Source organism: Anser anser (genome assembly GCF_964211835.1).
Source record: "Anser anser genome assembly, chromosome: 5".
NCBI lineage: Eukaryota > Metazoa > Chordata > Aves > Anseriformes > Anatidae > Anser > Anser anser.
Genome location: NC_139725.1, coordinates 4,393,064 through 4,405,535, shown reverse-complemented (window position 1 = coordinate 4,405,535; position 12,472 = coordinate 4,393,064). Strand labels below are relative to the sequence as shown.

The following is a 12,472-nucleotide window of genomic DNA, read 5'->3' as shown; positions in this document are numbered from 1 at the left end:
CTGTATATGTTTGACTATTTGAAGTCTGGATCTGAATGGGAAGGGCAGGACGAATGGATACCAGCAATGGGTCATAAAATGGAGCAAGAGATTAAGTGCTGTTCTCCAGCATTTTCCCCAAACAGCTTATGTACATCATACCACAACAGAGCTTCTGTACTCAGAACATGAAGACGATGCCAAGCGATGGCTTTTGTGGTTGTAAAGAAAGTGTTCTAGCCTTCAATGGGTACTATCTTTCTTACTTTTTTATTTCTATCCCTGTCCCTTCCCCACCCCTGTTCTGGAGTTTGAATCTCTCATAAAAAAAAAAAAAAAAAAAAAGTGCATTCCATGATTCAGCCTGAAAGAGTTTTGTAACTTGGTCAGAGTAATACAAAAGCAGAGTTATGGCCATACAGAACACATGAACCAAATCCAATAGTTGTTCTTGTGTTGCTGCTTACCCTTGAGCAATTTTATCTGATTTATAATCTGTTTAGACTACTGAAGAGTCAGACAAATTCACTTGATGGGAAATCAGACTCCTTTCTCTTGGTGGGTGATACCAGATGAGCGTACATTACGGTCTCAAAATAACATTATTCAAAGGAAGTTGCCAATGCTGTTTCCCATCCTTATATCAAAAGACATGTGCTATGTTGACATCAGAAAGGTACTGTGGCCCACTTTCATACATGCTTTAACTGTGGCTATTTCTGTTTCTATTATAACCTTAGGGTTATAATAATGCCGTGTCTGAAGCAGAACATTAGTGTGCTGTGTTGCACACAGACACAGGAAAAGGAGGGATTTTCCAAACACACAGGGTATGCAAGCAGCTTATCTGGACCCAAAAAGACAAGTCCGTAACAGAAGATCACCATCTGTAGGCTGGTTGTGGGACTGGCCTGTGGCTTGATTATTACGAGACGAGACAGGGGCAAAGGGAGCAGAAATCTTCAGGATTGTTAGGTAGAGTTAGGTGGTGGGAAAGGACCTGAAGGGTCCTTCTTGTCTGATGGAACATCCCTTTGTGTCTTGCAGATAACTTCCCATATAATCATGAGGAGTCGTATGTTCACATTTTCCCATCAGCTCTGAAAAGTTAAACACTTAAACATGTTCAGGGCAGAGCAATACTCTGCTCTCTTCTGTTTGTGATTGAGCGGTGGTTTTGTTTTCCAGTGGAGCAGTGGTTATTGTCTATCATCAGTGAAATATGGGTCACTTTCTCCATACGGGAACCTGTGTGTGCTACTTCATCTGCATTAAGCATTGCAGACAGCTACGGAAATGATCTTTTTTAATCAAAAAACCCACCTATTTTCTAGTCAAATTCAATACACCTACACTGATAAAAGCACCTTCTCTGATTTGATAGTAATGAGAATTTTACAAATTCAACAGTAAGTTCCTTTTTTTTTTTCCTTTTCTTTTTTTCTTGGCTATAAAACACATGTACATTAGGCATTTGCTATTTGATAGAAGCATGAGGAGTTGAAGCTTTATCTATTCATGCTCAAACCAGGGTATCAAAACAATGCCCATAATTTCTGAAATACAGATGGTGTCACCAGGCACATAATTGAAATAGGCTTCAATGTTGTAGCAAGAAAAGATATAGGCCTACCTCACCACAGCAATTAAATGGGTCCTAACCCAGTAGACCCTAAGGCATGTGATTTAGGGTGTTTCTAAATTAGGATCAAAAGATGTAAAATGCCTAAATGTTATTGATCTTGATTAAGCAAACAACAATTAATTTTCCAATATGTTGCAGCTCTGGTTTCACTGTTTTCTAGATAAATGGTAATATATATCAGCTGAGCTACCTTCACATGTTCTGCGGTAACACAAATATTTATTGCAGGGCTACTCTGCAATCAAATGCTGCTAGAGTTGACTGTGCTTCACCTTGTTCCTTAAACTAGTCACAGGTGAGCTAGCCAAGGCTCGTATTGGTTATTTGTTAGGATGCAGCTGACTAATTCAGTATTTCTTTAGATCAAGAGGCAGACAAATATGAAAATCTACTCTGTAAGTGATTGTTTCTTTTACCTTTATCTTCTCTGGGACAAAACTGTTTGATCTGGACTATGGCGTGGATGCAGTCCCTTTGTATCGAGGTATTTCCATACTTAAAATGTTCAAGAAGGCTTTCAGGACTTGATGCTTATGCCTTTTAAGCATTATTTACTTGAGGAAGCTCTTCTCCCTCTGTTAAGTAAACTCATGCAGTTCAGTTCTGTATTTTTATCAAAGATTGGAGTTGGTAAATAAATGTAGGTGGCTTCCAAGCATTTTTTATTTCTGTCTATCTAACAGGTATTATTAACTAAGGTGAAGAAATGCTTCCAAGAGGCAGGCGCTTCAGGCCTTGAAGATATGTCCTTGGAACTTGTAGTATTGGCACAGGCATGAAAGAGAGTTTAGAGCTTATACTGGGGATTTGATCGCTTCTACTGGGTGTGTTTCTGTACCTTCTATTTGTTGAAGTTGTACGAAGTATAGAATAAGGCTCTAACTGTTGATTATTGCAATGTTGATGCCTACAAATCAGCCATATATGGTTTGTGTTGTGAGCTCACGTGGCAAACAGACAACATGTAAACAGCTATGCAAGAGCTGAATTTGTACTTAATGGCTTCTGCAACTTGATCAGGGATGCTGATGAAACTTCAAAAGTATGGGAATGCTGCACGCAGATACTTCAGTGTAGAAATTGAGTGTTAGAAGCCAGTATGATAAATGGTATGTTCTTGTCCAACATTGGCTGGAAGTACTGGAGAAGCAGCCCATACCAAGAGGGAGGAAGGAGCAGCCTGGACTGCAATATGAGCTGTGGCATGGTGCTTTGCACCCCTGAGGCAGGAGAGAAATTTCAGGAAAAGCTGGAACATCTTATTTTTGAAAAATGTTAAAGTCTGTGACTTGGACATTTCAATTGTGAATTGAAATGCTGCAGTGCTTTTTTTCCCCCCTGTTTTTTGAAGATCATTTTTTTATGGTGAAAAGTTGTCTAAACCAGACTTCAGTTTTCTTTGTCTATCTTCTCAGCAACAGACCCATATAAATATGAGGGTTTTTTTACATAAAGTTTTCCAATATATTCTCTTAAAAATCCAAAATCACCAAATGTTTTCAGATATCAGAACCAAATTTCAGCATTAGAGATCGATCTGAAGATTAACTCAATATTACTAACTCAAGAAATCATAGTTCTCATTTTTGCTGTTTCATTTGGGATACAAATATGAACTAGGCTATGAGGTTTTTTTCAGACCAATTGATCAGTCAAATATTTTACAAAAATACACTTTTGTAATGTTATACCTGTCTCAAAAGATTTGAAATTATGCCCTCAGCTCAGATTTCAGTACTTAGTGATACTTCCATTTTATATTCTGTAAGTATCAGTGGTGTTTCTCTTTACATTTAGGTTGCAATTCTATTTACTTACAGTAATTTCTATTCAAGTTAGTCTATGCCAAATAGGGTAATTGGATTTCTTCCTTCCTTCTTCAGTCTGAAAACATTTTCATTAGAACTAATGTCTGCTCTGATGAGATTATTCTCCTAAACATGTTTAGAAGTACTGATCTGGTCAGGGCAAGTATTGCTGATTACAATCTTCATGTCCTCAATAAACATAACTAGCACTATTTGTGGTGCTGTTTAGCAGACTTTATTTTCTCACTGTGAGGGGAGAAACTAACCTCAAATACAGATGTAGTTGGAGTAAGAGTATGAGCATGGAGCTGTGCAGTTGCTTTGACTTATAGCATCTTTGTCCCCGGGTCTTCCCTTTCCTTTTTGGTCTAGTTGCCTTACATTCTGCGTAACCAGATGCACTGTGTGAAATCATGTCATTTAGATTCTGCCCTGTTTCTCAGGGTCTTCACAATGGTCTAGGTCACTGCAGAAGGTAAGAAACTGTACAAATAACATCTTACCATTCCCAATTTCTGCATAAAGTTTCTATGTGAACTGCTGAGTCAACAGGAAAAAGAATGCTCTATCAAACGTACAAAATACACATGCACAAAGGAAGCCAAGCATGCATGAAGGAGGAAAGGACACGTTATCCCTGATGGAAACAGCAGATGAATTTTTTTTTTTAAGCAGGTGGGACTTAGGCTGGCCATGTACTTTTTAACTACTTCTGAAGGACCTTGGGAGCTTTAATGCCCAGAAAGAAACTGAAAGGTGTGATACATAACATTAATGACTGAAGTGGAACAGGTGTTTTTTCTCTTGGTAATTCATAATTATTGTTTTAAAGGCTGTAGAAGGCAGGGTTTGTTTTGTTTTTCTCTTTTTAAGTTGGGGAATTTTAGAGCATGGAAAACAATAGGTTTTCTGTTCCATGAGCAAGCTGTTTTGGGCTCTCAGGGTGTTGCTTTTAGCTCATTAGATTGAATCCTGCTAGAGTGATAGATGCTGCAGCCACCATTCAGTGCTGGCAATCTGGTGTGTCTCCATGCTTAATTAGTCAGTGAAATTAGTCAGCTTGAAAGGCAGCACTTGCCTTGACAGAGGCATTGAGAGAGATTAGATGTAGTGTGTTGGGTTTTTATGTGGTGAATGTTTGGGTCCCAGGGGTGACAGTCAGCTGGGGCATGAAGCAAAGGGGACAGAAGAAAGAGCATTTGGCCAAGAGGTGTGGGAAATGCCTTGCAGTAAAGAGCGAACAGGATCTGGTTCTGTTGGCACGAGCTTACTAACCACAAGGCAGTATTTCAAGAGCTTATAGGAGCTGGGCAAATTGAACTCTGGTCTGCTTGCTGAACAGCTGACTGCCTGCCTTCCCTCAGTATATGAAGAAGGTATGAGGTATCACTGCGGGTATGTAGGAAGATGACTTTTAAATATGCCCAACAGAGTTTTTGGGCCAGGCACCACCCGGTGCTGGTGGTAGGCTGCATGGGAAACGCATGCAAATTGTGCCTCAGAGTAAGCCACAACTCATGCCCACCTACTTCTTGGCTCTTCAGGAAAGACGGATCTGTTCTGCTCTCTGCAAGCTGAGTATCAGTTCTGGTGACAAGAAGCTGTGTAACAGTTTGCTCTCATGGCAGATGAGGCAAATAGCATTCAGGCTGCATCGGAAAGAGCATGCCCAAGCAGATCGGGGAGGCTGTTATCTCCATCTACTGGTAAGATGGCACCCGGACTGCTGGATCCAGTCTGGGGCTGACCAATTTGTGAGGGATGTCCACACACTGGAAGGGTGACTGTGAGAAGGCTTCAGTCATGGAATAACCAAGAGGAGCAGCCTTGAAAAATATTTAAATTGCTATTTCCTTTTAAAATAAAAATCACCTCACAATTAACTATTCCTATGTTTACTTAGCTGCTGAAAGCTTGCTTGAGGGGCTGTCTATAATGCCAGTTCGCATATCCAAAGCTATCCAATCTCTTCCCTTCCTTCTGGCCAAGCACCAGATGTACACCTGGTTACTGCACATAAGTGAGTGGATTAAAAACATTTAACTGAGTGGGTTTAGTGAACTGTTCTCAACCTGGGACTTCACTCTGCTCCTGCTCCTAATTTTGTGCTTTTTATTATGGTCAGTGGGTCCACTGCAGCTCACATGTGATGAGTTTACTTTTATAGCTGTAGTCAACTGTTGTTTTTTGATTTAGTGGAAGCTTTTTAAAGTTAATTTCAAATCGTTACTATTACAATATTAAAATGCATAGCTTGCAAATGTTAAAAACAAAAGTAAACCAACAAAACTTTTTTAGGAAAAAAGAGAAGAAAACATTACTGCCAGATGTCTGTTCTTCTTAATGTTATTTTCACACTAATTTAAAGCTTTGTCATGGTGGGTAACAGAAAAGAGTGAATTTTCCCCTCGCTCTGGTGCTGAAGGCATTTAGCTTTGTCCCTGTTTACTACTTGAGGAGTGGGTGGTTACTAGTATTCACTCATGCTTCTTGGCTTTTGGATTGCTCACTACTGCCATAATATGAGACTGGTGTTTTGGCAAAGCTGTGCACCTAGCCACTGTGGGACAGGGTCTGCTCTTCTTGTTCCCAGAAGCCAGGGTTGCTTCTCTGCTCATGTCTGAAAAATACTTGGGCAAGCCTCTACTTCTAAATGAGGTGTTTCCTCAGCCAGCTGCCTCTGGCTGTGGCTGGAAGCTCTTTGCTCTTTCTCACTTTGCGGGGGGCCCTGGGGCTTGCTGGAGAAGCATGAGAGTGTTTTCCAGGCTGTACAAAGGGCTAAATGTTGGGGTTTATTTTGATCTTCCTTCTCTGCAGAACTCTTCAAGTCTGGTCTGCCCATGCCTTGGAGGGGTTCACAGGAACACTCCTCTCTTCTCCCAGATCTAGTAATTATCCTTTCTCCTCAATATCCAATATCTATTTCTTTTTGTTTTCTTGGAAGGCTTTGCAACTGTGTTGTAGAAATGCTAGTCTACCATAAAGACCTCTTTCCTACAGCATCAGATAAAAAAGTGCTGCTTTGCTCACAATGTAATGCAGCTAAAGTTCATTTAGGGCTGCAGCTCTTCATGGTGGTGCAAAGGGACAAAAGCAATAGAAGAAACCTCAACAAATCTGTAGACACATCATGCTACATTTTAGAGTATTCATGAATTTGTTTATCTTGCTGTTATCTAATAAGAAGTCAGGACTGCTTTTTAGACTTGAGGTTGTGAAGAGAAAGCAAGCACTTCAGAAATCAATTAATTGGAAATAATACAACTTTTCTAGTTGAAGTTTTTCTTTTACTGTAAGGTGCAAGACTTGCTAATGGCAGTTAAGTACCTTTATCAGAGAGGGATGCAACAATTTCTGTGGGATAGCTACATCATAATGTACTCACCGATAAATTCCCCTCTGCCTTCAGAATAAAGGATGACGTTTCAGTAATACCAGCTATCGGCCTAGCTTCTAAAAAGGGCGAAACATCGCCATCTTGAGGTCACTATTCTGTATGGTGTCTAAGTGTAATGAGAAAAGTACTCAGCTACAAGTAATCAAAAATAAAACATCTTCAGTTCTGCTTGAAAGGCTCTGATGGAACACAAAGATAAAGCTAGTGCAACAGACAACTTGATTTTCGTTAGATGTGCCCTTTTCATCATTTTTTTTAAAGAAAAGCATTTATCATGTTGCAGAATCCTATTAAAATAATAAGTAGTCTTTTGTTAAACAACAATAAAAGGGAGAAAGTCCAAGGTATTTTAACCATAGTTCTTAATTTGAAGATGTCCTAACTACCACTATTACCTTTATGCAAAAATTCTGCATTACTAGTTACAGGTATAACATTACAGTATAGTCAGGTGCTTAATAATCGTTAATGTGTCATTTTGTGTGTTTTTACTGTGCAAGCTGATCCTCTTTTGACTGCAACGGTGTGTAAATTCTACTGTCCCAGGGGCTGCTTTAAAAAAAAAAACCCGCCTTGTTACAATTCTACTTTTTTTCCCTGTCACAGATCTATTATATACATGTTTTTTTCTGAAGGCCTGAGCCAAGAGGGATAGAGGAATGTAATCTGAAATGCTTATTCCTAACGCTTAAGGTTATTGAACTAAATGATCCAAGATCTAGGTGGATCAATTTAAAACAAATGTTGAATTTTAGCCCTTAAAATGCTTATGATTTCAGCACAGTATATGTGGGATTGAAGTCCAACAGAATTGCAGAGACAAATGAGAAATTTCCCAATACTTCTTAGGCAGGCTTTTTAGTGCTTGCTTCTGTATGAAAATTAAAGATTATCTAGGAGCAATTTAATTTTTCTTATATAGTTGACCTAATCATTGACTTTCTGATTAACTTTGAACCTGCTGCTGAGTGTCTGTGTTTTTTAGCTTCTTTGCCCAAGAAACAGTTGTCAGGCTACCTGAAATGTATAAATGCAAAGAGATCCAAGGATAATGTGAAATATGCTCAGAGAATAACTTTGCTGTGTAGATGCTAGTAAAGGTAATTGGCAGGCCTCTGAGCACTGAGTACATGCCAGCTGAACACCTCTCAAAATCACCTCTCTGTGATTGTGAAGGTACTTGTGTTACAGGGTATCTCCTCACTTTTAGAGGAAATCCATATTTTGTAGTTATGATCGTGGGCATACTTTGTACTACGTTTAGTTTTCCTTTTTATGGGCTAATTTACAGAAATAGTATCTGAGCTCTGAGATGAAGTGTATGGAACTTGTGGAAATACAGAAATTATAGTGGATTTAATAACGGAGTAGTTTTTTTCCTTCATTCTTTGTCCCTCAGAGTAGTACATGTTAACTAAACTGATTTCATTTTTATTTTTTTAATGAGGACTGAATTTCTTCAATATCCCACTTAGTACCTCTATTTCTGTGGGTTTTGTTGTTGTTTGCCCTATGTATAAAAACAATGCTCAAAATAGAATGCTTTCATGAGTCCTGGTTTCTATAGGTTTAGGGTTGTTTCAGGTCAGGGCAAAGGTCTGTCTAGTCCACTAATTTTTCTGATAGCAGTCAGTAGCAGATGCAAAGGGAACAGTTGAAGAAGCAGCCAAGAATATTTCACCACCCATTTTTCTACGCAGATAATCAGTTATGGCAAGTCCAATACTAAAAGAGCAATATGGACATATTTAGGTATTTATCTATATTCATATACACAAGCCTTTTTTGGGCTGAAGAAATAGCTCAGCCCTGCCAAGAAACAACCTCCTGGCAGGTAATTCAAATAAAAATGTTTTTTACTGAATGGAGGCATTAGCAAAAAAAAAAAAAAAAAAAACCATGCTAGTGAAGGGTAGAAAATCCCCCTCCTTGTAACTGGAACTGTTACAAGCTGACTAAAGGAGGTACTAAACCCTTTAAATGGGATCAAACTTGACAAGAAAACAATGATTTGTTTCTTTTCCACTAGCATTGTTGGTCAGGTGCTAGCTGTGGCACCTGGCATTTACTGTATGGCGGGCGACTGTACATTTGCATATCCACCTTCCAGTAGAAAATTGCTGGCTGGGCCGTAAAGCTGAGTGGTTCTGGGGAGCAGTGGAAGTTGCACACTGTCCATGGTGGAGCTCTTGTTACTTAAAAGTATATTATGTGAGTGCCTGGAAACAGAATGGAGCTGCTTCAGAGTGAGAGAGATGTCTTTTGAGTGCGTCACCCCAGATGTGATGACAGCTGTGTGACTGTTTGTCTTAGATGTATAGCTAAGATTACAGCCAAGTCTGTGCAGATGGGACTAGGTTTTCCCTTCTAGCCCTCTTTTTGCTCCTAGAAACCAGAATGAAGCAGAACTGGCTTGTGGGAATGAAGTAACAGAAGTATCTTGCAATTTGTAAGAATATAAACTAAACGAAAAGATTATGGCCCTTAGGTTACATCCATGTTCTTACTTTGCTTTCAGAGGAAGTTGTGAGACTGTAACTGTTCCTGGACTGGACCCTTTAGATGGAAAATATCGTGATTTAGTGCTCAACTGTGGTATTAGCATCTCTAGGGGTTTACACATTACCAGTAAGGATTTTTCAAAAACCTGAAAGTAAAAAATTGAGATACATCTTGTTCCATGACTGTCAAACATTTCAGAGTTTTATGGGTTTCTAGCTTTCCTCTATAAATCTGGCAGCAATAGGCCTTTGCAGGAAAGTGGATCTTCTTAACCAAAAGCCCTTTAAGAAAAGAGTATCCCAAGAATCTGGATATGTTAACCATGCTTGTGACTTTTGAGCTTCCTCTTTACCCTTCAAAAGAAACAAAGCATACTCCTCATGTATCAAACCCGCTCTGCTCCAGCCAAAGCTGACTGGGCTCTTAAATGTGTCTTCTGGTCAGCGCAAAGACTTTGGGATCTTAAGGGACTGCTCCAAGGATCAGAGATCTGTCTCAAGTCTGTGCTCTGCATCAGACTTCAGGGCTTCCTTGGTCAAGTCCTTTAAATGTTTGGTCTAGACTCAGTAGGGAACAATGAAAATGTGCCAGTTTTGCCCTGAGAAAAATGTTGTTAATGCGTAATGAGTTTTTTTTTTGTGCTGTAGTAACTGAAGCCATTTTGATACCTCAGCTGCTTGTGCCTTGGTGTGAGACTCCTGTTTCTTGCTGCTGGTAAGCCAGATAGTGCTAAGCTTTTCCTTTGTATCTGGAAAGACGTCCAGTGTGGGGGTGTCTTCCTCCTGATGGAAGCTAGATGGAAATACAGCTTGCTCACACAAGTGAGAAGTGGCTTGTGAGAGCATCAGTTGTGCAACATAGGCAGCGGGGGTGGGGGGGAGCTGAGTGTGCAGTGCTATTGTTTCTCTTTCCAAGCCACTGGTTTTGTATTTTCTGCTTTTTCCTGCCAAATTATAGATCAAAGTGCAGCCCTGAATGCGCATGTTAGAAAAAAACACTCAGATAACTTCTAGTTAATTATGTTACAGCACATTATTGCATTAAGACATAATGGTCGATTTCATCAGAGTTAATTGTTGCATTTTTAATGTCACTACCAAAGTGAAGTATCCTAGCCAGAAGAAGCAGCACATCTTCTATTATGTAGCAGCTCACATGTTACTACATGCCAGAGATCAAGACTCGGCTGCCTTTCTGTAAGACAGATTTGATTTTAACAACAAATGATTGGGTTTGGTGCAGCAATTACTGGGTGATACTCTGGGGTCTCTAGGCAGGAGGTCAGAAAGGATCTTGACAGCCAACATGTCTGATAGTGGTAAAGCTTAGATACCTGTGTTATTGGTTTTTTTTTTTGTTTTTAAAAATTATATATATTTTTAAGAGAATCCTCTTAGCTGCACTGATGCATTATTAAACAGTTGGGCAAGTGGCTCCTGAATCTTTCCATGGATACAGAATTTCCTTGACTTTGTGTTCCCACGTGATGCGTTGTGGCCACTTTGTTTTTAGATAGTCCCTTGTCTGTGAGCAGGAAGTAGACTCTCTAAAATGGATGGCTTGTACTAAAAGCTGTCTCTGGCTCATAACATGGAATATGCAGTGGTTAGTTTCTTTGCATCAGCATGGTTTTTTGGATGGTTTAAAAAAACGTAGAAATGAATGTATGTGTAATTTATGCAAGTCAGATTAAAATCTATTGTACTTACTTTAGAATTACATTTTGCATTGTTGACTCTACAAAAGAGACAAACCTAGACGTTGTCTTTGACTGTACTGTCTCAGTTGACTGTACTACTGCTTCAGCCTTTTTACAGGGAGGGGAAAAGATACTAAATATGATTTAGGAGCTACTTAACCTTGTATAGGAAAGCTGTTCTTAGGGAAGGCTGTGATAAGAGAGTTGCTTAAGGCTAAAATTAGTTGCTTTTATCTCAATAAAGGCTGGGGTTTGCTCTCCTAATGGCTTTTAGTGCCCGTTGTCTTCTCAACTGGGGATAGACGCTAGGGAGCACCTGGAAAATCCTTTTCTGAACTGTAACAACTAACATGTCCCAGGGAAGACAGATATCATTTTGTGATGTACATACATGTATTATTCTTTGACTGCTTTGGACTTATGTTGCTGAGGTGCTCGCACCTCTGTGAGGTCCCTGCAGGCAGAGCTTGTGTGAAAGGGAGGGGGGATGCTGGGTGCTTGGGGCCTATAATGGCAGAGCCCACAGGCTTTGATGTGCACAAAAGCCACTAAGTTCTTCTGCAGTGGAAACTGGTTCTATAGGAGTCCCAGCTGAAGCTAGCAGGATTTAATAGAGAGTGTCCACGAGTGGCACTTACTGGCTTCTGTGCAGTAAGTGATCATCTTCAGCTCCTGCTGTCACAGTGAGGGGAAAGCAGCTGACGAGGAATCAATGGAACTCCATCTTTTCCCCACCCAGCTTAGCAAGGAGGAGGAAGAGTAAAGAGCAAGCTCTGTGCAGCTACTCAGTACTAATGGAGGGTGGGCATCGGCTGTGCCATGGTGTCAACCCCATGCATGGCCTGTAAGGCTTCAGCTGTGGGCATGGACGCTTCATGGTCAAAAAAGCTGCAAAGTGAGTCACTCCAGTGTCTCCACCTGAGCCACTGCTGCTGTGGTGGCCCTTTCAAGTCATATAGTGAAGAGATCTCATATGACTGAGGCTTGGTTTTTAAGCTGCTCCTGGTTTAAAGTGTTTCCAGGTAGAATTCAACCAAAGGTCAGCCGACTGTTTCTTCTCGGTGCAAGCTCTGCTCACTCTATGTGGGTGGTGCTCATGTCTGCATGTGCAAGTTTCCTTGGCTATCAGGTCTGGGTTGCAGGAGCCAAGCAGTGGGCAACAGCAGCAGCCTGGGGAAGGGTGTGAGAGCCAGGCAGCGTCACCCAGCCTGGGTGGTGAGGGCTCAAGCTTTGCAGTCCAGAAGTCTTGGTTTACCTGGGCTGCTGACAATGGATCAATGGGCTTGTTCTATTATTACTTGCAGCAGTGGATAACTGGGAGTAAAGCCTTGTTGTACTAGGCATGGTCTTCCTTGAAATAGTTGTAATCTAAAGATCTGAAAGTAGGGAAAGAAATACAAAATTGCCAGCAACACACAGCACCCGTGGGGTGGGATACTGCT

The 12,472-nt window shown here is 40.4% G+C and overlaps 1 protein-coding gene and 1 long non-coding RNA gene across 17 annotated transcripts in view; one reads left to right on the top strand and one right to left on the bottom strand.

Annotated features, from left to right (window-relative positions):
- TUB (TUB bipartite transcription factor) overlaps positions 1–12,472 on the top strand; it is a 142,198-nt gene that overhangs the window by 31,261 nt on the left and 98,465 nt on the right. For 5 of the 14 annotated variants that reach the window (XM_083838179.1, XM_083838192.1, XM_083838188.1 and 2 more), the window contains exon 1: positions 5,046–5,138. The exons of 5 other annotated variants lie outside the window; for them this stretch is intronic. In XM_083838179.1, coding sequence (XP_083694305.1) covers positions 5,061–5,138 — 78 coding nt within the window. In that variant the 5' untranslated portion in view covers positions 5,046–5,060. 4 more of the 14 variants (XM_083838187.1, XM_083838185.1, XM_083838190.1 and 1 more) reach the window with 4 other exon arrangements.
- LOC310900356 overlaps positions 1–12,472 on the bottom strand; it is an 82,716-nt gene that overhangs the window by 35,079 nt on the left and 35,165 nt on the right. The window lies entirely within an intron of this gene.